General features: G+C 41.5%; 1 protein-coding gene across 1 annotated transcript in view; it reads right to left on the bottom strand.

Annotated features, from left to right (window-relative positions):
- The window catches only part of ghrhrb (growth hormone releasing hormone receptor b), a 55366-nt gene extending 31398 nt beyond the window's left edge, over window positions 1–23968 (bottom strand). The window contains exons 1-2 of the mRNA XM_034147266.1: window positions 23873–23968; window positions 15608–15716 (exon numbers count right to left, since the gene is read on the bottom strand). Of these exons, the coding sequence (XP_034003157.1) occupies window positions 15608–15716; window positions 23873–23968 (205 nt within the window). The remainder of the gene's footprint in view (window positions 1–15607; window positions 15717–23872) is intronic.
- Between the last annotated feature and the right edge of the window lie 2417 nt (window positions 23969–26385).

Raw genomic sequence — 26385 nt, 5'->3', positions numbered from 1 at the left:
TTTAACCAGTGAAACAGGGTTGAGTAGCAGACCTAGTAACTTTAAGCAGGGGTCAGGTAATAGCAGTGACATTTGTTCTAAACCTTCTGACTTTCCTGACTTGTCTAAAGTTCCTGGTTGCTATTCAGACATTAAGGAGGTGTTTAACAAAACACGAGCTACTTCATTGCCTCCCCATAGACCGTACGATTGTCCCATAGAACTTCTGTCGGGCTCTACTATTCCCAAGGGACGGCTGTACTCTCTTTCTGGGCCAGAAAGGGAGGCCATGAAGGCATATATCGATTCTTCACTCAAGACTGGGTTGATTCGGACATCTTCATCCCCAGCAGCGGCAGGTTTCTTTTTTGTGGGAAAAAAGGACGGGACATTGAGGCCCTGTATTGATTATAGTCCGCTAAATCAGATCACGGTCAAGAACAGATATCCCCTTCCACTCATCTCTACGGCATTTGAACTATTACAGGGAGCTAAGATATTTACCAAGCTTGACCTAAGGAATGCTTATCACCTTGTGCGCATCCGGGAGGGGGATGAGTGGAAAACAGGTTTCAATACACCTACGGGACATTACGAATATTTGGTGATGCCTTTTGGACTTTGTAATGCACCTGCTGTTTTCCAAGCTCTCATTAACGATGTGTTAAGAGATTTCCTGAATGTTTTCTGTTTTGTGTACCTCGATGATATTCTCATCTTTTCTCCAGATGAGAATACTCATGTTAACCATGTTCATCTTGTTCTTCAAAGACTCCTGGCTAATCATTTGTTTGTGAAAGCCGAAAAATGTGAGTTTCATGTCAACTCAGTATCATTTTTGGGCTTTGTGATTTCCCCTAACAAGATGGAAATGGACCCAGCAAAGGTCAGTGATGTGGCAAATTGGCCTACGCCAAACTCCAGAAAGAAAGTTCAGCAATTCTTGGGGTTTGCTAACTTTTACAGACGTTTCATACGCAATTTCAGTGCTATTGCCTCTCCTCTCCATTCCCTTACCTCTCCCCATGTTCAGTTTGTGTGGAATCCACAGGCAGAGAAATCCTTCATGGATCTGAAGAGGAGGTTCACCACAGCTCCTATCCTGACTGTACCTGATCGCAACCGACAGTTTGTGGTGGAAGTAGACGCCTCTAACGATGGCGTTGGAGCTATACTGTCTCAGATGTCAGCGGGGGACAATAAACTTCATCCGTGTGCCTATCTCTCCCGTAAGCTATCTTCTGCTGAGAGGAATTACGACGTGGGAAATCGGGAACTCTTGGCTGTGAAGATTGCTTTGGAGGAGTGGCGGCACTGGTTGGAGGGAGCGGAGCAGGATTTCCTGGTATGGACAGATCATAAGAACTTGCAGTACATCAGGAGGGTAAAGCGCTTGAACTCCAGACAAGCCAGGTGGGCTTTATTCTTTAACAGATTTAGCTTCACTCTGTCTTATCGACCTGGTTCTAAGAACGGGAAACCGGACGCTCTCTCCAGAGTTTTTGATCCGGAGCCAGTTCCCAAGACTCCAGAACCCATTCTGCGGTCAGACCGGGTGATCGGGAGTGTGACCTGGCCCATTGAAGCTAAAGTAAAACAGGCTAATGGAGAGAATCCTGTCCATAAAGGTTGTCCTCAGAATCGCCTGTTTGTTCCTAGGACACTTCGTTCTCAGGTGATTCATTGGGCCCATACATCTGTCCTTTCATGTCATCCTGGAACCAAGAGGACCCTTTTTATGGTGAAACACAGATTCTGGTGGCCTGCTATGTGGAAGGATGTTGCAGAGTATGTGGCAGCTTGTCCTGTGTGTGCTAGAAACAAGACATCTCGTCAAGCTGCGGCAGGTCTTCTTCAACCTCTGCCCATTCCCCACAGACCATGGTCGCACATTGCGTTGGACTTTGTGACAGGATTTCCACCTTCGGCAGGTAATACCACAGTACTCACAGTCATTGATCGTTTTTCCAAGATGGTACATCTCATCCCCATGTCCAAATTACCTACTGCCAAAGAAACTGCACAGGCCATGTTGTCCCATGTTTTTCGAATACATGGTTTCCCTAGTGATGTCGTTTCAGACCGAGGCCCACAATTCGTTTCACGTTTCTGGAAGGAGTTTTGTCGCCTGATCCAAGCCACTGTGAGCCTGACATCCGGATACCATCCCCAGTCAAACGGCCAAGCGGAGAGGATGAATCAGGAAATGGAGACATGTCTGAGATGCCTGGTGTCCCAGAAGCCTACCACCTGGAGCAAACATCTGATCTGGGTTGAGTATACACACAATACCTTACCCACATCAGCCACCGGAATCTCTCCTTTCCAATGTGTCCATGGATACCAGCCTCCATTGTTCCCGGAGCTCGAGCAAGAAGTTACCGTACCATCAGCACATGCTCTGGTTCGCCGCTGTCGCCGGGTATGGAAGGGTGTTCGCCAGATGCTGCAGAGAAGTGCGACCCGCATGAAGAGTTTGGCCGACCGAAAACGACGTCCATCTCCTAGATACAAGGTCGGACAACGAGTGTGGTTGTCCACCAAGGACCTTCCTCTTCATGTCGCCTCCAGGAAACTGGCCCCCCGGTTCGTTGGTCCATTTCCCATTTCAAAGGTTATTAATCCTGTTGCTGTTCGCCTATGTCTCCCAAAGTCTCTCAAGGTCCACCCCACGTTCCATGTCAGCAAGCTGAAACCAGTTTTAGAAAGTAGACTGGTTCCCTCCTCCACACCACCTCCACCTCCTCGGGTCATCGACGGAGGTATCGTCTATACAGTGGAAAAGATACTGTCAGAAAGAAAGCGGGGTAGAGGGAGACAGTTCCTGGTCGACTGGGTAGGGTATGGACTAGAGGAAAGATGCTGGATCCCGGGCAGCTTCATTGTCGACAAGACTCTGATCACGGATTTTGACAGACTACGGTCTCAGGTTTCAGGGACGTCTGGAGTCGTCCGTAAAAGGGGGGGTACTGTAAGGTTTTAGTGTTTGTCTATCTGTCTTATTGTGACATGACTCTGCTCTATCTTTCCAGGTGTCTGCACTTCCTGTCTTTGTGTGTCACCGGTCAGACTGATTGTTGTTCCCGCCCCTGATTGGGTCCACCTGTGCCTCATTACCTAATGTGTGTGTGTGTGTGTATATATAGTCCTTCTCTCCCTTTGTCTTGTGTTGGTTCATCTTGTCTCTTCATGATATCCATGCTGTTACCAGAGACTTTGTAAATACCTAGTTGAACCTAAGGATTCTTTGGAAATGTCCTAGTAGATCCTAGAAGACTATTGAAAAGCTTTGTGATCTTTATAAATAAAGACTATTACCAAAGCAAAGGAATCGAGCATCTGAGTTCTTAAAGAGCCCTTCGTGTCAGTTTGCTCATATTTATGGTCTTTTAGTCTTTGGGACATGACCTTTAAAGGTGGACTGTATGTTTTGAAATCTGAAAAGGCTTGTTCTGATTCATTAGAATAGTATAGCGATAACCACTGATAAAATCAATTTAATCAGCTGATAATATTTGAAAAATGGGTGCACAAAAAGGAAGGGATTGTGTCTTGGTGTAATACTGAAAAAGTTCCCAGTTAATTGAAGTGTTAAATATGTCGTTGTCATGATCTTCGTTTTTGTGTTTAGTGTTTCCTGTCTTATTTTGAAATGTGTGATTGTATTATTGTGTTCACCTGCAGCCAATGCGTTTCACCTGACCTCTCCAGCTGTGTCTTGTCTTTTCGATTACTCTTGTGAGTATTTGCCTGTCTTCCCCAGTGTTCTTGGTCAGATTGTCCTCTATTTTCCTACTTGTGTTCCTGCTCTTTTACCTCGTGTCCTCCAGTCTGTACTGGTTTTGTTTTTCTTAGATGTAGTTGTTTTGTTGTACCTATAGTCTGGTCCCCGTTTTTTTTGTATGGTGAAAGATGGCTCTTTTGGCTCCTCTCCAACTTTGCCCTTTTTCGTATTTTGTTTGTGTTTATTTACTTTTTGCCGTTTGCTTTTAACATGGTTCGCAACATGCAAGCCGACCGCACCAACTCTGCTATCCAATATAGCAGAGAGGAACTTCTTCCCATCAGAAACTTTGTGGATAATAACCCACCGACAGACAATGGAGATTCACCATGGCTGCCTCCTGCCGTCCTACCTGAGAGACGCAGGAGGAAGACAAAGCGGGGGTCCCGTGCCGGGCTGCTGGTCAGACTGAGGAAACGAGAAAACCGACCCCCTCTTCCGAGTATTCTTCTGGCTAATGTTCAAAAGCTAGATGAACTCAGAAGTCGGATTGCTTTTCAACGGGACGTTAAGAACTGTAACGTGTTAATTCTCACTGAGACTTGGCTCAACCCCGCTATCCCGGACTCCGCCATTGTTCCGGACGGATTCACAAGTTTTCGCCAGGACAGGACCGTTAACTCGGGGAAAAGTAAAGGTGGCGGTGTGTGTGTAATGACTAATAACAACTGGTGCACAGATGTGAGGATTATTTCTTCGGACTGTTCCGCTCATTTAGAGCACCTCATGATCACATGCCAGGCTTTTCACCTGCCGAGAGAATTCACATCTGTTGTGATAACAGCAGTGTATATTCCGCCGCTCGCCGACAACAACACGGCACTCGATCAGTTGTTTGGGATTATCGACAATACCGAGATTCACGGCCAGAGGCGGCGTTCGTTGTGGCCGGGGATTTTAACACCGCTAACATGAAGAAGTTCTGCCGAAGTACTATCAACACATCAGCTGCCCGACGCGCGGGGGAAACATACTGGACCATGTTTATTCCCCTTTTCGACATGGATATAAGGCTCTCCCTCGCCCTCCCTTCGGCAAATCAGACCACATCTCACTGCTGCTGCTGCCTGCTTACAAGCAGAAACTTAAACGGGACAGACCGGTAACAAGGACAGTACAGCGATGGAGTGAGGAGTCAGATTCAGCTCTGCAGGATTGCTTTGCATCTACGGATTGGAGTGTGTTTGAGGACAATAACATCAACACACACACGGACACGGTCATCTGCTACATTGGGAAATGCCCTGGAGCGAGGTGCGTACCAAGCTGAAAGCGCGCACTATCGCGCACAGAGCTGGAGATTGGGAGGAGTTCAGGAATTCTAGGTATGAACTCCGGAGAGCTATCAGTAGTTCAAAGAGACAGTACAAAGACTGTGAAAGGTGGAATCTGACTTCAAAGGCTGTAACACCCGGAACATGTGGGCGGGACTAAGGACAATGACAGACTACAAAGGAGCAGCGGGGGGTGCTGCGGGAGTGTCTGCGTGCGCATCTCTCCCAGATGAGCTGAACAGTTTTTTTGCACGTTTTGAGAGCAGCCAGGCTGTGGAGGCACAGAAGGATCAGGAGCTACACTGCCCTTTTGTTTTAAACAGGGCAGATGTGTGCAAATCCTTTAAAAGGGTTAACCCACACAAGGCTCCTGGACCTGATGGCATCCCTGGCCGTGCTCTCAGGGTGTGTGCAGTTCAGCTGGCAGAGGTGTTCACAGACATCTTCAACAGGTCCCTGCTGCAGTCTGTAGTCCCCACATGCTTCAAACACTCCACTATCGTTCCTGTCCCCAAAAAGACAAAAATCACCTGCCCCAACGACTACCGCCCAGTAGCACTCACCTCCATCATTATGAAGTGCTTTGAGCGGTTAGTCAATCATTCATCACCTCCTCCCTCCCTGACTCTCTGGACCCCCTGCAGTTTGCCTACAGAGCAAACAGGTCCACAGACGACGCCATAGCCCTCACCATCCACACTGCCCTCTCACACCTGGACCAGAGGAACACATGTGAGAATGCTGTTCATTGATTACAGTTCAGCATTCAATACCATTGTGCCCTCCAAGCTGGTCATCAAGCTCAGAGACCTCGGGCTCAACAGCGCCCTCTGTGACTGGATGCTGAACTTCCTGACGGGCAGACCCCAGGCAGTGCGGGTGGGAAACATCACATCCGCCACCCTGATCCTCAACACTGGAGCCCCTCAAGGCTGCGTGCTCAGCCCTCTCCTCTACTCCCTGTTCACTCATGACTGCGTGGCCACACACAGCTCCAACACCATCGTGAAGTTTGCGGACGACACGACCGTCATCGGCCAGATCACAGACGGCGACGAGACGGCGTACAGAGAGGAGGTCGAAAACCTGACATCTTGGTGCCAGGAGAACAACCTCCAACTCAACGTCAGCAAAACAAAGGAGCTGATTGTGGATTACAGGAAGCAGCAGAGAGAGGGACACGCCCCCATCGCCATCAATGGGACTACGGTGGAGAGAGTCAGCAGCTTCAGGTTCCTCGGTGTCCACATCACTGAGGACCTGACATGGACTCTTCACACTACCACCATCACCAAAACAGCTCGACAGCAGCTCTTCTTCCTCCGCAGGCTGAGGAGGTTCAACATGGACTCCAGGATACTCTGCAACTTCTACAGGTGCACCATAGAGAGTATCCTGACTGGCTGCCCTCAATCGTAAGGCTTTACAGAGGGTGGTGAAAACTGCACAGAACATCACCAGGACGGAGCTGCCATCCATGGAGGACCTTTACTCCCAGCGGCTCAGGAAGAAATCCCTCTGGATTATAAAAGACCCCCATCACCCCAGCCACAAAATGTTCAGTCTGCTGCCGTCTGGCAGGCGTTACCGCAGCATCCGGACTAAAACCACCAGAGACAGTTTCATACCACAGGCAATAAGACTGCTAAACAACTGAACTGCTGAAACAACATCTGTTAAACACCTGAACTGTTGAAACAACATCCATAACATTCATCTGCTACTTAGTAATTATTTATCTATTTCTCTAATATATCATTCCAATAACTTGCATATAGACTCTTATTGCACTATTTCACTATTTCACCTTTTTAAACAATTTTTCTTTTTGTATTTACTATTTACTATTTACTTGCACTATATTTTTCTGTTTATCTGTGTTATTGTGTTGCACTGTTGGAGAAGCCTGTGACCTAAGATTTTCATCGGAATAACTACACTGTACTGTAGCTATGTTCGTATGACAAAATAAAGAACCTTGAACCTTTTGTTTACACTTTTTTACCTGCCTCCTGTCTTCTGCATGTGGGTCCAACCTTTGCCAAACCCATGACTGACGTATGTACTTAACTAACATTTAACTAAAATAGGTTTTTCCTAGAAATAACAACTGTGCTAGCAGCCTGGACATAACCTCAAAAGAGTCTTCCCATTCAAAGTCCTTCACTTTGCTTACCCCCATCCACCCTAAACTCCCATCTATGACTCAAAGTAAATAAATGTAGGGTTCCTGTCACCGGAAAAAAACGTTTGCCAGAGAATATGATCTATTCTATGTTTTCCTTAAAATAAGTAGTTGGCAAAACAAAAAAAGGAGATAGGAGATAGGATGCAAATCCAGCTGAACTCCCATCACGTCTTTAACTGTCTCCTTGTTAAACAATTGTACATTTGTTAGACAAACACATGTCCCATTAGAACTGCTTAGAAGTGACTTGAGTTTCATGGCTTGACCTAAGTCCTGAGACCCCACACACACAGTATTCCAGCATTTCTGATTGCCCAGGGCTGTTCTGAGATTTTCTAGACTGATACAAGTGGTCTCACCAGGATATCTGTGAAGGTTAGCTTTCGCCTTTCAAAGGCTTCCATAGGTTAAGATTTGAAATTATTTCAAATTGTGCGCAGAAACTATTGCCAGCAGCTCTAGCTCGGAGTTGAGTTAGGTGCTTACATAGACATGGATGTTCCCATTTATCTGCTGTATACGTGGTGATTCTTCCAGGATATATTTTGTACCCTGTGTAGGAGTTTGGTATAGTCAGATCGTCATATTTTGAGGTGTATAGGAGAAAGGACATCGCCTGTGTTATTGTCTGTTTAATATCTGAAGCATGGCTGCCATCAAATATGACTTGAGATCTCTCAGAGGCAGTAAGACAAACTCAAACCTGAAAGCTAGGCCCTAAAACTTAGTCCGGTGTGCTTCCTGACAGTTTTACAAGGTTGTACCCCTCTGACATTTATGTGGTCTACACTATAATAAACATAATAAACAACAAGAACAAGTTATGAGGCAAGTTTTTTATTTCCAAGGAGCAGACACAATGCGCAAACGAGAATTAGGTTGACCTAATGTCAATCTAAGCGGTTGTCCTGTATTTCGTCTTCCCCTCCATATCTCAGTATTTTATTCCTCCTCTGGCTACAGCTCAGCTTCGCACGCTTCACTTACCAATGTTTTCATTGTTCAATAAAAAACATTAATCTTATGTCTGTCATGTACATTCCCGCTACCATAATATTGTTACAATGGCTCCCCCGAGATGTACAGGACGATATATGCCCTTTAATAAACAATGTTATGTGATAAGGGAGAAGCGGAGGTGTACAGAGAGACAGGAAAGGACAGGAGGAATTGAGGGCTTTTGTAGTTTAACTGACAGGTTATGGAAACATAAAATAAGCTTTATGATCTGTTTGGACAGCAGACATCTCTACTCCTTAATATCTCATCTGGTCTACCTCCAACCTCAAGCAAAGCTGAATGTTGGATCTCTTTGACTCTAGGGCCTTTTGGATTATCTCTCAGAGACTTTGTATTTAGTATAAGGCTTGAATCCTGTTTGATAAATGGAAAGGCCTCTCCGATAAAGCATCTTGTTTGCAAATACAACAGGATAGAAGTCTTATTAAACTGCAAAAGTGATTTATGTGCTTCTATCATCATTTTCTTTTAGCACATTTAACATGAATTTGAGACCTCAATAGTCAAGCCTATGTCCTCTCAATTAGGGAGGGGCCTGGGTGAAAACACTAGCTAATTATGAGCAAAAAAGCTAACAAGTTCTGGTTTGAAATCATCTCAAATAAAGTTGTAAAAACACCAATAGGGGTCTTATCAAATGAATTGTTGTTGTTGGTACATCTTTGATACCCTTGATATATCACAGGAATAACAACTGAGTAACCTCACATATATACATATTGTTTAAGTGAATTGACTAGGACTGTGAATAGTTTTTCGTCATTCTTAATTAAATTATCAAAAATATTTAGTTTGTAACCAAGAAAAAATTGAATCACCCTTCTTGTTAAGGCACATACGACATAAGTGCAACATCCCCAGTTCTATTCTGTCTGCCATTCTCATTTCCTGTTTGTAACTCTGTCATTATGCAATAGGTTTCATTGAATTGAACGGATCATTACAATACCTCTTGGAAATTCTCGGGGGAGTTGCTAACTTGTTAATTTCCACATTAATAGATAAACTAGTTTCAGTGACGCATTCAAATGTCTTGTTTTGTCAAGCCACCTGTCCAAAACCCCAAACTAAGACATTTAAATTCTATAAAACAGAAGAGCAGCGTTTAAAAATCTTGAACCTTCAAAAATGTAGCATGTTTGCTTGACAAATGATGAATCCATTATTAATATTGCCCTTTACCAACGGTGATGTGTTTATAGACCTAATCATTTCCGCAATAAAATGTACGTTGTTGCTTTTCACCTCTGGTATTTGGTCTGTGTAATTAGTTGGGATTGACCACAAAGAGACCGAGAGGGCAGGACAGTCATGGTGTGTAATGATCTGTGGAAATGTCAACAGTGGAAGGTGAAAGCCATGTAGAAATAAGCACACACACACACACACGCACGCACGCACGCACGCACGCACGCACGCACGCACGCACACACGCACGCACGCACGCACGCACACACACACACACACACACACCGTCTCTCATCCTTGAAGATAAATTCATGAGGCTGGCTTTTGAGTCTAATTAGGAGTATCCTTTGAAAATGGACAAGACTGTTAATCCCCTCTCTGTGTTTACTCCTACATTACTTCCTCATTTCCTCTCTGTCAAGGTGTTTCTGTGTTTCTGCTCTTCTTGTTTTTCCTGAGGGAATGGAGGTGTGAAGGTAATTAACCTGAAGTAGACGAGACATCTGCCCCCCCCGCTCTCTCTCCAGAGGACAGTTGTTGATGATTCAAGAAAGAGAAAAGGGCACAAAGTGAATTTGAGAGTGTGTTTTTACCTTGTAGTTTTGTGTCCTTTATGTCCATTAAAGGCACTTCACACCTCATTATTACACGGCTTAGTTGGATACTCGATTCTGATTGGTCAAATTGAACATTCCAGATGTTTTTAATTGTTGCTGCTCCTAAGGAGATAAGACCATTGCTGAGGAAGATCAACTTCACTTCAATGTGAAGTCATATCTAACCGCAAAAAAAAGTCTGGTTGAATTAACGTTAGCTGTCGACAACAAACATTAGTTTTCATCCATCAGCAACCAACAACTTTGGATGATGGCTAAACTGTCCCCAGTAAATAAAGACAAGGCACTGGACGTCAGAGAAATCAGAAGAAGAAGACCGACAAGAAGTAAACACTGATAGGAACACATTATGGGCTCTGGCATTGTTTAAAGACTGGTTGATGGAAAAGAAAATGTGAACTGGCTTTGGCATTTACAGAACACTTCGTTTAGAGCTGCCTTAATTATAACTTACGTAGCTGTCGCCGCAGTTCTAGTCGTTGGTACACAGTTTGAACGGACTATTTGTTTTCCAGGCAGAAGCATTGAAATCATTTTTACATAAATAAAATCATTTTTAATACATTTTTCGTGTCAAGTCGTTGGTTTATTCAGTACATAGCTGTGTAATAAGCGGGATAATGTGCAGCGAGGTGGTCAGTAATTAAAGAAGAACACTGACAGGTGAACAGGATTCAGAGCCTTACGTAACCACAACAAACTGTGTAATCTTCTGCAACATTGCCGTTATGAAGCCTAATAATTCCCCGATCAATCTTTCAAGAGCCGTATCGCCTTTTGCCCCCTCCCTTCATTAGAAGATTAGAATTGGTCTGAATGGATTTGCAGGGGGATTGTGTGACTAAACCCACCTGTTTCGCCTGATATTCAAACTAACAACTTCTGTTTATTTTCATGCATTGAGAGAAACAGCAGCAAAAGCTATCAAAAGTAGAAGTGGCCATGTGGTGAAATGGTCAATACAAAGTTATGCTTGTGAAATAAATATGTTTGAATTTAATTACATTTCTTACATAACAGTGGAAATAGCTCGTTAAAATTAAACTAATAAATCCACAGCCAACACTTAAATTAGGTTTCACTAGGCTTATGTTGCCTTTTGCCTCATAATGAAACAACTAATCACTTAAACTTGTCTATAATTTCATTTCATTTCATTGCGATGGGAAAACTTGTGTTAATTTGAGCGAATGAATAACTTATCCATGCTCTCAAATTGATAGTTAATGTGCACAAACATGGATGGAACTGTGTAACAATTTCACCAGTACTTGGAATGGTATGACTTGCTTGAAGTGAATATATCTTTCCTGGTTGTTAGAAAATGTTTTTTGCACTTATTGTACGTTGCTTTGGATAAATACGTCAGCCAAATGGAATGCAATGTAATGAATGGGACCAGATTATTGGTGTGGTTGGTAATGGCAAGGTCCACAGAGATTATTTTTCAAGGCGCTTTTATCATTTTACGTTGGAAAGTCAATTGACCACAAAGTGACGCAAAGCAAACCAGCACTTAAAACGTCCTACTTACCTGCAAAAAGTCAAAAGAAATGTCAAAAAAAAGCCCCACCCCCTTCATCCACTGTAACAATAATTTTTCGCAACATGCACCTGGTCTCCCATCCCTCTGACCCCCTCCCCCCACGGGAACTCCACCTTTCACAAAGAATATGTACACTAACACTTGAACCTGAACAAACATATGCACGTGTGCAATATGTGGTGTAATGTGTTTTGGGCCATAACATTAAATTACAACAGGATTGTACGGTTATGATTGCATAATAAGTTAGTTATGATATAGTTAAAACAATATTGGATGATAGTAAAACATTTTTAGTGTTTTGGACTGAGATAAATCATGGGTCAAAATTGACCTGCGAACACCATGAACGGTAACAGCTTTCGAACACAACACAAGGGTTAATGAGGATTATATTGGAAGAGGGCTCCCTATCAACAGAATAAGGAAAATAACACCGGATTCCTTAATTGTTTGTTCTAGCTTGATTTTCTGCAGATTTACAGACATCTCTTGCATTATGTAAGTCTATGGGAAAAAGTATTTTAGGGTTCAATGGCATCACATGACAGAACCTGAAATTGTAATTCCTTAGTTTTGTCAAATTGGCTTTAATGTCTGGTGCTGTTTCTGTGGCCTTATTTAGATGGCCATGCCGGCTACCTACGCTAGACAAAATGCTAGCTACCGCTAAGCCTCTGTTCCCATCACACTGATTGCATAATCCCACCATCAAGATGATAAGCATCCGCATCAGAACCATGGCTAGCTATTGTTGGTTAGCTGTTCGTTGGCTCACTGTAAGGATATGCCAATAGACTGTTGAATTAGACATCGTCGTATGTGATCCTTATCTATATGTAGCATAAGCCCATCTAACATGACACTGATCTGGAAACAACTTAGATGCAGGCAGGTATTGACAGTTACTATATACTCCTACCACTACTATTTCTGGATCCATTGGCCTTTTGGAGCAATGGGTTTTTGTCGGATGAATGATCGTTGGTCGAACGGGACATTATGCAGATTATAGGTGTTTCAGAACAATGTGCCAACGTAGCATTCAGTAGTCCCCCCTCAAAGAGCATAGCCCTTTCTGGAAAAAATCTCTAATTTATGTATTTATGTAGATTGGATTTGTACTGTATGTACATATGATTTCCACTCAAACTTGCACATTCACATGCTTTAACACCTTAACTTCCCTATGTGGATCAATAAAGGTCATCCTTATCCTATCATAATTTGATTGACTGATTCAATGCTTATGTGTTTGGTGGCGTGGTTTGGTCACTGGGGAGAGCGTAAAGGAGAAGTTGGGACTGTTTCTCCCTCCTGACCGTTCCTCTTTGTAAAGGCTGACAAGACAAGTGAAGCGGTGCCAGTCTTCTTCAGTCCGGGCTTGATGCTCCTCGTACACGCCGCTTCAAATGCTAATTGTCACATCTTTGCTTTGGACGATAACAGGAAAGCGTGACAAATGATGCAATTAATTCCGTGCGACACCAGCTGTGTCATGCGCAGGCAGTCCCACAGGAGAGGAGATGACTGTCTCACCAAGTGTGTAGCTTTCATTAGAACCTTTTCAAAATGGAGAGACAGAGCGAGGCGGCGAGAGCGGAGCTTACTTGCCTGGAATGACCCTATCGCATAACTCAAAACACTTCCAAACAATAAGAATTGATATTTTGAGGTGTAATGGACATGCTTTCAGACAGCATGTCATATTGAAAATGAAGCGTGGGGCCTCTTGAAGGACAAGCTGTTTAGGTGGCTGCTCCAGTCATTTTTTCTTTTTTCTGAGGCATTGAAGGGAGGATAAAGGATGAATCTCCCCTGATGCAGTTGGCTCATCTCCTACCTGAGCTGAAACCGGGCCAGGCCAGGTTGACCAAGCATTCCCTTTAACCCAGACATCTCCTCACCTGATTAGTTCCCTTGATTGATTTGGCTGCTCTGCCAGGTGAAGGATGGTAATTGGATACCAGGAAGCAAATGTGCTCGCTATGCTTTTGAATAAAGAGATGCAATCACCAGACACGGGAAGCCTGATGTGTGTGCAGCATTGAGCTTTACATGCAGGTGTGTTAATGCACCTTGCCACACCGAATGCCTCCTGCTTCATCACCCCTTAGTTTTGTGTTACTACTACTGTATGTAGTAGTGGAGTTTACACCAAAGAATACTCTTTAAATAGTTTGTGTCGGGTATATTATTTGAAACAAATAAATGGGCACTTTTTGAGATAAACTCAGTTGAGAGGAATTTTTTTGTTTTTTTGCCAAGGGTGACTAAAAATGGCACGATAGCGCAAGATAGCAAGTGAGTGCATACATTTTCAGACACAGTGGGAAAATGTATATTTCTCGATAGAAGTCAAGGGGAAGTGTCTGTTTGATTTGCAATGAAATTGTTGTAATTATGAAAGAGAAAACCAAACATTAAACCTACCAGCCTACACTTGTGCGAACAGAAGGTTAGGAAAGTGGCAACTGTATTTTATCCATGCTAACAAAACACAAAAAATTCCACAACAGGTAGCTCAATTCGACACGGGAAACCTTTCTCAAATGGTGACTTTATAAACAGTGCCTCACCAAAGACGCAAGAATAATGTGCCCGGATATCATTTATGAATTCAACAACGTTAGCAGGTCCAGACACAGAGTTGTGTGGGGAATCTAAACATCAAGTTTCAGATAAAGCTTGTGCTTTGGACTTTACTTGATTCCATGTGATGAGAGCAGAAATGCCAGACACATTTGGTAGCTTTTCTGTTGTTCAACAGCTGTAGTTAGCTTGCAAATAATTGTTCGCAAAGAAGCTTCCTTTACACTGCCAGTAAATGGCGATCCGAATGCTAACAGTTAGAAGGAGAACGGAATACCTGCATGGAAGCTAAGCCATGTTCTGCATGGTTTGTGTAACTTTGATGAAACCGAACAAACTCTTTGAAACATCACAGTCATACAGTAACACAAGGAAAAGACTAACCAATGGAGACAGCGATAGACCAGTAACTTCAGAGTTCTGCAAGGTTATATTTATGTGTTTCCTGAATGGAGTTAAATGGAGGCGTTTCTCATATTTCTCATTCTAAATATTGGCCTCAGTTCCACGTCAAAAATGGCTTTCTGACGATAAGCTTTTAGGATTGTGCTGCCTTTTATCTATCTACAGAGCTGTTTGGTTTGTATACTGTAGGCCTATCTAATGAGATTGCAAGGGTTGATTCTCTGATAAATAATACTGTTAGGATGGCGGTTATTATTCTTTAATGAGCAGCCTCCATACACTTATTATCAATTCCCTGGGTAGAATTGTGCAAGCTGACTGATGCTTTCTTCAACTCCTGACATATACTTTCAAAGCTTCAACGTATTTCACTCCCTTTAACCGCCTCTGAATTAGTGGAAGAGAAGGGGAATGGAATAAGTGATCTTCAGCCTATAATAAAGACCGAAATAGAGACTTTCCTCTCGGCGAAGCTGAGTACATCTATTTCCTTGGATATAGCAAAAATAAACTGAACTCCTAATCATGACTCACATTTGTTAATATCTAATATTTTACTGTGGTTTCTATGCATTATCAAAGATTGTATTTGTTTGTGGTAGATAGCAACTTGTTCTTCTTGCTTCAAATTAGACAATTTATCATTTGATAATTTAACTCAATGTATTTGTTGACCAATATAATCAGGGATTATCTTCAATCCTTTTAAGTAATATGGTGAGGTTTATTGTAAAGTAAAAAGGTACCAGAACCAAGTTTTTAGCACCAACCAATTTCATAACATATTGTAAATAATTTAAATATGTACAAACATCTAATTTAATTGAACAAAATAGAATAATCTCAGTCAGTCAAATCAACTACATCTAAAAAAAAAATCTTAGTTTCTAAGGACACTTACTCTCTCTGAAACAAAGACTAGAGACAGTATGTGCGGACCTGAGGTACAGTCAAGAGTCATTATGTAAGTATGTGCGTTAGCTTTTTCCTGCAACTTGATTAAAAAGCACACACCTGTCTTGTTGGAGTGGTTGTTCTCCTCTTGTTTGAGGATGTGCTTACATTCTTCCTGCGCCTTCATGTGCTGAACCACCAGGGCACAGTCTGGGTGGATGGCCTCTGTCTAAAAAGAAGAGAGAACACCAGAGTGGATATACATTTGAAGACAGTGATACTGATGCAATGTTTATTGGGTTGCTACTTATTTTTCTAGGCTACATTAGGGTCAATTTCCAAACATCTTTTATCAATCATTTTTCGATATTTCCATCGCATGCGTCCGCCTCAAGCAAAAGTGCTCCACCTAGCGTCTTTCTTTCTGAGTGCTCCGACTTTTAAGATTTCAGATATTTTCATGAAAATAATAACAAGAAACACTGGGAGGTTATTGTTTTTTTTTATTAAAAGCTGAGAGGAGAGTTTTCTCAACGCCTTGGTGTTGTTGTTGTTGTTGTTGTTTTCTGAGGGGATTTTTTAAAGGGTCTTTCCTTATGTCATGAGAAAAGCAAATGTCATTGACTGCATTCTTGTGCAGCGCTTTTCCAGCCCCTCTAAAAGCAACAACACAATTAAGCACTCACCCTTCCAAACATATTCAGTCGTGCATCGTTGGCCATGCCATTGGAACCAATTTGAGGTTGGTATTTTTCCCAGGGACACATTGACATATTGACCGGAATCAAACACCAACATTCCATTTGGTGGTCAACCGCTCTACCTCCTGAGCCACAGCCCCAATACAAAATTGAAACCTGGAAAAATGGCTCTTATGGAAGGATGGTTTTTTATCATTTTTCGCACCAGTGCTTGCCCACATGAAGCTATTTACATGCTGACTTTCAGGATTTTATTTCTGCGGTGACATTGTGACAACATTACAAATTAAAAACCTTTTAAAATCAATAATATTGATCGAGTACTGTTTCATTCTTAATTACTGAGGGGTGGATCTGTCCATCTTTCCGCTTTCCGCTCATGTGGATTTAATATAAACCTTGCCTATTACATATCTTCGCTGCACCTCTCTCCCCACTTGAGAACTCAGAGGGATGTTGGAGTTCCCCTCCAGTGATAAACCTCTGTACGGTAATCAGCCCCCCTGACAGCTCTAACGTGGGAGTTCAACAACTTTCGCTTTAAGTCCTGACATCTGCTGTCAAGGCTCCTCTGCCTTTTTCACGCCTTCTGAAGACCATAAAGAGGAGGAGGACAGAGAGACTCGTACAGGTTTATAATAATCCTACAAGATGTATCAATTCACATATGACAAGATTCCAGCAGTATCTCCACCCTGCAGTTAAATTAATTATATGCAATCGTGTAACAAAATGGATCCCTTCGGTGTCAAGTGAGACTAAAATCCCTATAATTGCTTCGAATGTATTTAATTGATTTCTATGATGAATCTATTTGGTGTGAAATATGCGAGCCGTCACAGGTTGAACACCTGCCAGTTGGACAGATGGAGACACTGCAGGAGAGAGTGACATTCGACCTTTATCTCTCACAGCGCTGCAGTGTCCAGGATTAAAATGAAAGGAGATGGACACTGTTATTTGCTCCTGGCCTCTTGTAGGACATCTACAGTCTTGTCTTTGTGTGTTTTTCCTTCATTTAACCAGTTGATTTTTTCATTGTGTTAGGAGTTCAAATTGAAAGATTACAACAACAAAAAAATGTATCGCTTCCCGAACAAACCAACATAAGCTGTGTACATTTTCCTCCCATATATAGAAATGCATGTGATATCCTCCCAAGCAGCGCCTATTCATTGACAGCAAAGAGAAACTTAAATTAACTAAATCTCAGTATTAGTCACAAAAACAACTAATTAAGCAAGTTTAATCTAAAGATTTGTGCAGATATTCAAACAATAATCAGGGATGCAAACTCATCAGGTATGAAAAAGGTGACAAGGATCCGAGCCCCCCGACCCCACGGAATATCAGCTTTAAAATGAGGAATAACAGGATTTTAGCAGTCAGAACAACTAAAGCAACAGTTAATAATAACAGAAACGCCAAAGAGTCACATCTAATAGAAATATATTTAAGCATTTATTTTAATTGTGTAGCAGTCAGTTTATAATTTTGGCAGGACTGTTGAGCATTTTGAAAATGTATTTTCAAGCCTCTGTGCAAGGCTGTCTTTCTATCTTTATAGCCAGTGGTGTAAAGTAACTAAGTTCATAAACTCAAGTACTATACTTGGGTACAATTTTTAGATACTTGTACTTTATTTAAGTATTTCAATGTTTTGCTACTTTGTTCTTCTTCTCCTCTACAGTTCAGAGGTAAATGGTGTACTTTTACTCTACTACATGTATTGAATACCTTTAGTTACTTCACAGATGTGGATGAATGATGTGAAATATAATCAAGTGTTAAATCAGACTTTAGTTCCACCTGGAGTAAATTCACAAGCTACCCTGCAGTATACAAAGTCATTCAAACTAGCTGCACCTTTACCAGCTTTGAGAACACTTTCATGATCAATAATTATAAAACATATCATATATATTATTCTGAAATTGACCAATCTGCACAATGACTACTTTTACTGTCGCTACTTTAAGTATATTTTAATGATAATACTTTTCTACTTTTACTTGAGGAACATTTTGAATGCAGGACTTTTACTGTAACAGAGTATTCCTACACTCTGGTACTTCTACTTTTACTCAAGTACAAGATCTGAGTACTTCTACTTTTACTCAAGAACAAGATCTGAGTACTTCTACTTGTACTCAAGTACAAGACCTGAGTACTTCAACTTTTACTCAAGAACAAGATCTGAGTACTTCTACTTTTACTCAAGTACAAGATACTTTTATGGCGCGTTTCCACTACAGCCCGCAGCCCGGTTTAAGAGGGCTGTGACGTCAGCGGCCCGTCTTTGGTTGCGTTTCCACTTGGCCTAGTACCGGCCGGCGGGTCCTAATTCACAGTTTTTCTAGCCCAGTTCCTAAACTGTAATGGAAATGCGCCATAAAGTGAGCCAGTCCTAACGAGGCCCAGCCATACCGAGCGGGGCCGAGCGAGGCCGTGTAGTGGAAACGCGGCATTATACCACCTCCGTTTATAGGCTATGAAAGAAACTATTTGAAAACGAAGGCTAAAGCTAACGTTAGCAGATAGTGACAATGTATGCTAGTTAGCTAGCTCAACGATTCATTAAATAATATTGCGACAGAAACACTTTTCAGTGCACATCACGCTCTGCTGCTCCGAACACCCCGTTCTAACCAGCGGTCCAGTCTGTGCCACAGTGACTCTGGACCGCACAGTTAATATTAACGAACGCACCGTAGGTAATGTAGCTGCTGAAGCTAGACCCTCATCCCGGAGCAGCAGAGCCTTATTATACATCCATGAGCAGAGCCGACAGGCAGGAAGACTTGTGCTCGCGCTTCATTATAATATATAAAAAAAGAACACCATGCGTGTCATGATGGCACATAACAGCTCGCGGCCGCAGATTACTCCGGGTCCCAGACACCCCCCATACCCCAAAAATATTTTTATTGCAGATCTACATGAATCACACAAACGACCTATTTTGGAATCAAAATGGCGAATTTCGCCGAAAGGTGACAAGTTTGCATCCCTGAATAATAATCTTATTAACGTAAAATGGCTCTAACATGACTAACTAACTGAATTATTTTGTGAATTATTTTAAGTATGAAAGATTGCTGCCTGGATAAAAACATTTTTTTTAATCTAGTATTACAAAGAAGCGTAGGATTTCTCCATCGACCAATGAGGTCCCAAGTGTGGATACTTCGAAATGGCTCGACAACAACACAAAACGTAAAAGTATTAGTGAAGATTAAGTAAGCAGATGTGGGAGAAAGGTCAACAAATGGGAATATTTTGTTTTCAATTGTCTTGAAATGCCTTTTGTAGGTTGAGACTCTTTATTTACATGACTAATAACCCCATCAGTTCCCCACATGACAGACTGAAAATGCTTTGAGATTGTAAGAAGAACATGGATTGTGGCGGAGGCTCCTATTGTCATATATTTTCCAACAGCTCTGAATGATTTCATTTTCTATTTTAGTCCATTTAATATGAAAAGGCAAAATATGTCAACAATTCAATTTGGGTGGCCCATAAACCCAAACATCAGCTATAGCCTACAGCAAATACAAATGAGTGAGTGTAGCTGAACATCTGAATCTGGCAGCACAGCCTCCCGATGACACAACACAGCGCAGTCATATCTGCCCTGCAGGTTTATGTTACAAACCTCCTTTACATTCCCAAGATGGTGACACGACATGCTGTCTTATAAAACAACACAATGTGTCAGGTAACAGTTTAATGATGTGCATTCTGTTGAACTTGTGTGTCTCTTTAAGTGAAGATCTGGAGTGCCATTTGAGCGGGCACTTTAATTATTGTAACCCTCGATCCTAAATGCCAACAGTTTACGTGCCGGCAATGTCATTTAAATTCAATCACTGCCTTGACCGGGTCATTATCGCGGGGCCCAGACTGCCTTCAGCAACCTTTACCGAGCAGCCATCATTTACATTCAGAATTTCAAAGTGATAGGTAAGGACAGGTAATTACCAGGGCTCTGATGTCATTAGTATGTGTGAGTGGGTGTGTGTCTCTTATTGGCTGTTTAATGTTTTCAATCTAAATCCTACTCCCAGGAAAAGTAATTTGCACTTTTCCTATAATTTTTACGCTGCTGATTCATAGGTTTATTGCATTCATCAGAACTCTCTCTTCTCATCCACATGCTGTATTACAGACATTACATTTTATTTGGCTGACGCTTTTATCCGAAGCAATTTAAAATAAGTGCCTTTAACCATGAAGATATAAACTCAAAATAAGAATCCTGTAAGTACGTTAGCTTTAATATGTCAAACGATGGTAATTGCTACTGCATTTGCTTCAAATAAGCTAATAAATAAGCTAAACATTCCTAAGTGCCATATACAGAAGTGAGATTTTGTTTTACTGTATGTAATTTTTGGCCCAGTTGCAGGAATAGTAGGAATAGCAAGAATAATTTGACATTTTAGGAAAATACTCTAATTTGCATCCTTTGCTTTCAAGTTTTCAATTATTCATTTAAAATGTAAATGAATAATTAACCGTTAATTAATTAAATTATTCATTCATTGACATCCACCTACAGAATTGGCACTTATAGACATTCATGGTTTCCAGATGATGAGTTCTTAAGATTTAATTGATCCCCTGAATTTAGCGCCAGCATGATGTTGAAATGTGTGCTTAAGAGCAAAATATCTCTGCCTATTGGATAGATCAACATGAAATGCAAGGCAGAGGTTCCCCTGAGGATAACATCCAAAGATTTTCCCTTTTCTGCCTAGATCCAGTCAACACAGTTTGTTAAAATTCCTGTAAAACTAAATATATTGTATTCTGCTCAAGCCAGCATTACAGAATTGAGTTCAACTGTTCCATGCCCTTTCACCAACACACACAGCCTGCCCCTGGACTGCGAGGCTAAAAGTTATGGCTACATTAATGTAGTTTAAATTGAAGGTCCCCCACAGTAACACAAAGAAACCTATATGTACCCATCTGTAGTTATGGGCCCTTATACAACACTGTTCAAGAGGACTGCGTGAAAAGGACAATGCACACGATGGCATGCTAACATTAGGAAATAGCTCAAACACCCCCTTCCCCAAGTAGGCTTACAGTACATCTTACATCAGAGAGCTGCTATCGTAACTGTATTTCCGTATTGATTTAAAGAAAACAGTTGTCCTCTAGGTTGCATTTTGTGTAAGAGAAAAAAGGTTCCAAAAAATAGTTTTCCTTTAATCCTGTTTGATTATGTAATTTGAAGATATTACAAGACAACCACCTTCAATTTATAAAAACAAAAAAAGGCCCAACGTTAAATATTTTTTGAAATATAACAAAGGCAGCTTCATTCTTTTTATTTTCAGACACAAAAAACCCTCCCAGCCTTTGAGTCTAATTACTCTATTACTGGCGCTATTTGTCCCCAAAATCAATCAACCTCCTTCCATTTGACAGAATACAGCCACCAGGAAAATGATCTCATATAATTTATAAATACTGGAGTCCATTCCTCCATGTTGACCTCTCTGCACGGGCTACCTGTGGCCTTTAGAAATCATTCAAAGTCGTATGGCTTGTTTGTAGGGGAGCGGTACGACATGCTGCAGACATAGGGCGGGGAGTTATTTTATAAATATGATGAACTTATAAATGATGATGCGTTGTTATGTATTTAAATACCCAACAGTTTATGAAGTAGTAAAGTAACTCTATAGTAGCCCTAGTATTTGGGATAATATATGCTAACAGTGGGGTGCCCATTGGAGTTATTGTAATGGTGAAAAAAAGCTTGGCTTATGTTCCGGGTTACTTACAATGATGGCAAGGCCATAATATACAGGTTCTTTTGTATGCATGGTTTTAAAATACTCTTATGAAATCCCGAAAAACGCTACTGAGGCACTGTCAAAGTGTGAGGCTGGTTGGGTTACACACTCCGTCATCTTCTTGGTGTTGGATAATGTTGCAATGACGTCTGTAGTGCAATATGATGCCTTTGTTCCTCAATATAGTGGAAGAGTCAATGTAAATGTACAGTATGTAAACATGTCAAAAAGTGCTGTTAGATGGTAATATATGGCCAACACCGGATGGAGCCAATAAGATGACAGCACATACATGTGGACGTTACAAGCATTACAACTCCACAGCAACAATGAATGAGGCGTTTCTAAAGATCTTCACCACCTCGATTTTTATAGAGCTCTGTTTTCAATGACCTAAAACCCGCCTGGGTGTTGACAAAAAGGAATGACAAAGCTATATTGATAAAAATAAATCCCTGTACACATGAAGACAAGGACCTAAAAAAGCTCACAGAATGTTATGAGACACATACAGTAGAATGTCAAAAAGAGCAGGAGACGGAGAGACGGAAATAAAGAGTGTTAAGGATGTGTGAACACTAAATCACTCCAGCCATGTTCACTCTGGACGCAATTATAGTGATCCAGCAGTTCAATAAGTGGCATTAAATGTCCATCCTGCTGTCACCAGAAGAACAATGATCTATAATGAAAAGGCAGAGAGGATCAAATGAGCACATTCTGAGTCTGTGGAGGAAGCAGCTAATAAAGGACTGGACAACACCGGATAATTGCCTTCAGGTTCATGAGAGACACGTCACTACACCAAATCCCCCATTAGGATTTGGACTCTGCTGAACTCTCAGAGGAGCACACAGTTGCGGGAGGTGAAAATCCTTTATAATGGCATTTAATCCAAGTTCAAATATGGATAAAATGGACTTTAAAGGGAATATTATTCACCCTGAATTGTGGCATTATCTTAAATTCAAACAGGTGCATCTGCAGACATATATATTAATGCTTTCTCTTTGCTGCTGCTGTCTGTCAGGAGCTAAAAGCAGCAGAGTAAAGTGAGTGTCTTTATCGCTGGTTCCTCATATAGATATTTAATTTATCAAACTTTCCTTAGGACACCAACACGGGGCAAAAAAAAGAAGAAATCAAGTCTATATGCCAAAAGCCTGGAATAACAATAATAGAAAGATTATCATTAAATAACCACTCAAAGACAAATGTATCATCCATCAGGGAATCGTGGTCGTAAATCAATTCAGATACGTCACACAGCAATAGGGCAGCAGGTCCATGTCTGCAGCTTCTCAGATGGAATATAGTTTGGTCGAATTATTCAATAAGTTATATAAAACTTTCTTACTGCAGAATAAGTCTTAAATGCACAACAAAATCTTAATCTTAATGATTAAATGAAAGAATGATAAGAAATAAACATCGCTCCTTATGATATTAAATCTATAACAAATTCATCCCCATTTCCTTTCCTTTCAAGATGGAAATATATGTAGGAAATATACACACTAAGTGATATCAATGCAAAAATAAAACAAATGTTAAGCCAATTAACAAATAAAAAAACAGGCACACCGTGAATCTTCAATATATTATTTCAACAAACTAAGCAGTAAGTGGACTCATCCTAGAACTCTTATATAATCTGCTTACTGATTGATACATTGGACACCATATGGAATGATGTTAGTCACATTGGTGTCATATCACCCCTTTAAAATTGACTGTTTTGTGCTGTACATGTGCAGAGCTAAGCGAACAACTAACTATTATTTGGAAATGAAATCAATAGAACCCTATAAGTAAACACATCATCATGCCAATCCTGAAGATCCACAGCCTTGTGTTGCGAGTGAACTCACCGTCTCCCACAGCGCCAGCTGCAGGAACATCCCCATGTGAAGCAATGTGGCCATCCATTTCATCCACGAGCATCCACAGATACTGAGCAGTAACATTCTGTAGGCTTGTTCGCTTGGAAAGACTCACGCGAAAAAGTCTTCGAGAGTAAGAAATGAGTTCCCTTTTCAAATGTCCAACAATCCATGAACTGCGCCTCTTGTTGGCCGTGTCCTCATGTGAATGTCTCTTCGGTGCAGGAGGAGGTCTGCGTTACGCGCGGAGGAGAGCCGGGACTCGACTGAGAGCCAAACAAGGTGCGCTCCTCCCTGAAAGGCAGACGGAGCGGAGCGCACAGCTGCGCGCGGACACACGAGAGAGGACAGGATGAGGAGCCAATATCAGCACACATATTCTGTCGTAATCACATGCGTAAAACTTACACTAAGAATAGGGCCACATAATTATGTCTGTACATATCAATATACTAACCATTATCAGCAAAATACCAGAGGCTATACTGCACACCAGGACCACTAAGATGTATATTTCCAGAAGTAAATGGACCAAGCTTTAGAATAGGGCTCAATACACTTCAAATGTATTTATAACATATAATTATTAACATTATCTAGAATTTGAGAGAATTCCTGTTTTATTTAGAAATATCATGAGCTAAAACATGTAATACTAACCAAATCCCCTGAAAATACAACCCTAAATATCAAATGGTCCAAAACATTTATTTCATCACTCTAAATGTATTTATTTATTATTATTGGTTTGTATAAAAGCTGGTAATCCACTCTTTTCTACCAAAGTCACTGCAAAGGTTACGAAAGTCACTTATAGGTAAAGTGCTAAGTCTTTGGAAAGAATACATTACACAACTGTCATTTAACATTTATAAGCAATAGATCACGACCAGTTTAAAGCTATATGTAGCCCTTTCTGGCCTGGTATAGCTGATAAGGTGATTAATGATAATACAATGGTTTTCTTTGGTGCAATGTAAATGCTGCCTTTTGCATGCTATAACACAAACAAGCTCATGTTTGCATGTGTGTGTGTGTGTGTGTGTGTGTGTGTGTGTATGTGTGTGTGTGTGTGTGTGTGTGTGTGTGTGTGTGTGTGTGTGTGTGTGTGTGTGTGTGTGTGTGTATCCAGAGTGTCCTGTAGTACAGTTGGGATGCCCTTGTAGTTGTGTAAATGTTACATTACTCAGGACACTTTATATAAACAGTTAGAATAAACACACACACTGCAGGTTGACAGCCCAGCGGGTGTGTGGTTGTGTGTGTGTGTGTGTGTGTGTGTGTGTGTGTGTGTGTGTGTGTGTGTGTGTGTGTGTGCGTGTGCGTGTGCGTGTGCGTGTGCGTGTGCGTGTGCGTGTGCGTGTGCGTGTGCTGGAGGCACCTTGCACCTTGCAGAGGTCGATAGCTGACAGACAGTCTTTGTCTTTTCCAACAGAGCGCCAACAATGAATTTCCTGCAGATAGGAGAGTGGGGGTGCTCTAATACAGGGATTAGGCTTGCATATTATTATTTAATGTTGGGGCTTAATTTATATTGCCGGCTGCAGTCTGGAGCTTGACCAAAGCTTCAAATAATGCATAGATGTGTATGTTTTGCATTTCTGCTGTGTATTTGTCATGTTGCAGGAACAAACGTCCAGTACCCAAATTAAACCCTTCTGAAAGCCACTAATTGTTGCTATAAGGACAAATCTTATTCTTGAAATACTGGATTATAATTTACATTGTATGCGTGGTCACTTACAGGTTCACCTCCAAATCAGTGGTTCAGATAGATCTGGCTGAATTTGGGATTTCATTCTGATCTAAAAAATAAAGGCTTTGTATTTGTCCACAGATGTCACATGTGTTTCTAGAAAAATAATGACCAAATCTTTCAAAACATCCCCTCTCCACACATCCTGATCTTCCGCAAGTCTCATAAACTCTCCACTGCTCTCTCCGTCCACCTCTTGATATCCGTCAGCCATTCTCCCATTGGCCTTCTTGCATCTTCCATAAACTGTATCGTGCATGATGTTATTAGCTAGCAATCCTTTGATCTTGTTTTATGTTTATGACTTTCGCCGTCTAGTCATTTCCGCAACAGTTCAACTGGGCTTGACCAAGCTTTATGAAAAAATCCCTTCAAAGCCACCTAGTTTTGACCTCTGGTAGCCCAATAGAGCTTTTCTTCTGAGCAACACATACATGTTTTGGTAGGATACATGTCAGCAATGCACACTACATTGTCAAATGTGAAACAAAAGTATCTGATGTGCTTTCTACAGACATCTTTGAGCATTGACATGGCCCCCTTCTCGGTTACTCCAAATATGTTCCTTCATGGATATGTGCTGGCTTTCAAATAGCATTGCTATGTACAGTTATGTATGTGTGTGTGTGCGTGTGTGAATGTATGTATGTATGTATGTATGTGTGTGTGTGTGTGTGTGTGTGTGTGTGTGTGTGTGTGTGTGTGTGTGTGTGTGTGTGTGTGTGTGTGTGTGTGTGTTGTGGTT

The sequence above is a fragment of the Trematomus bernacchii genome, unplaced genomic scaffold (genome assembly GCF_902827165.1).
Source record: "Trematomus bernacchii unplaced genomic scaffold, fTreBer1.1, whole genome shotgun sequence".
In the NCBI taxonomy this organism is placed as follows: Eukaryota; Metazoa; Chordata; class Actinopteri; order Perciformes; family Nototheniidae; genus Trematomus; species Trematomus bernacchii.
The sequence above is the reverse complement of the archived record's forward strand: the minus strand, read 5'-3'. Positions and strand labels throughout refer to the sequence as shown.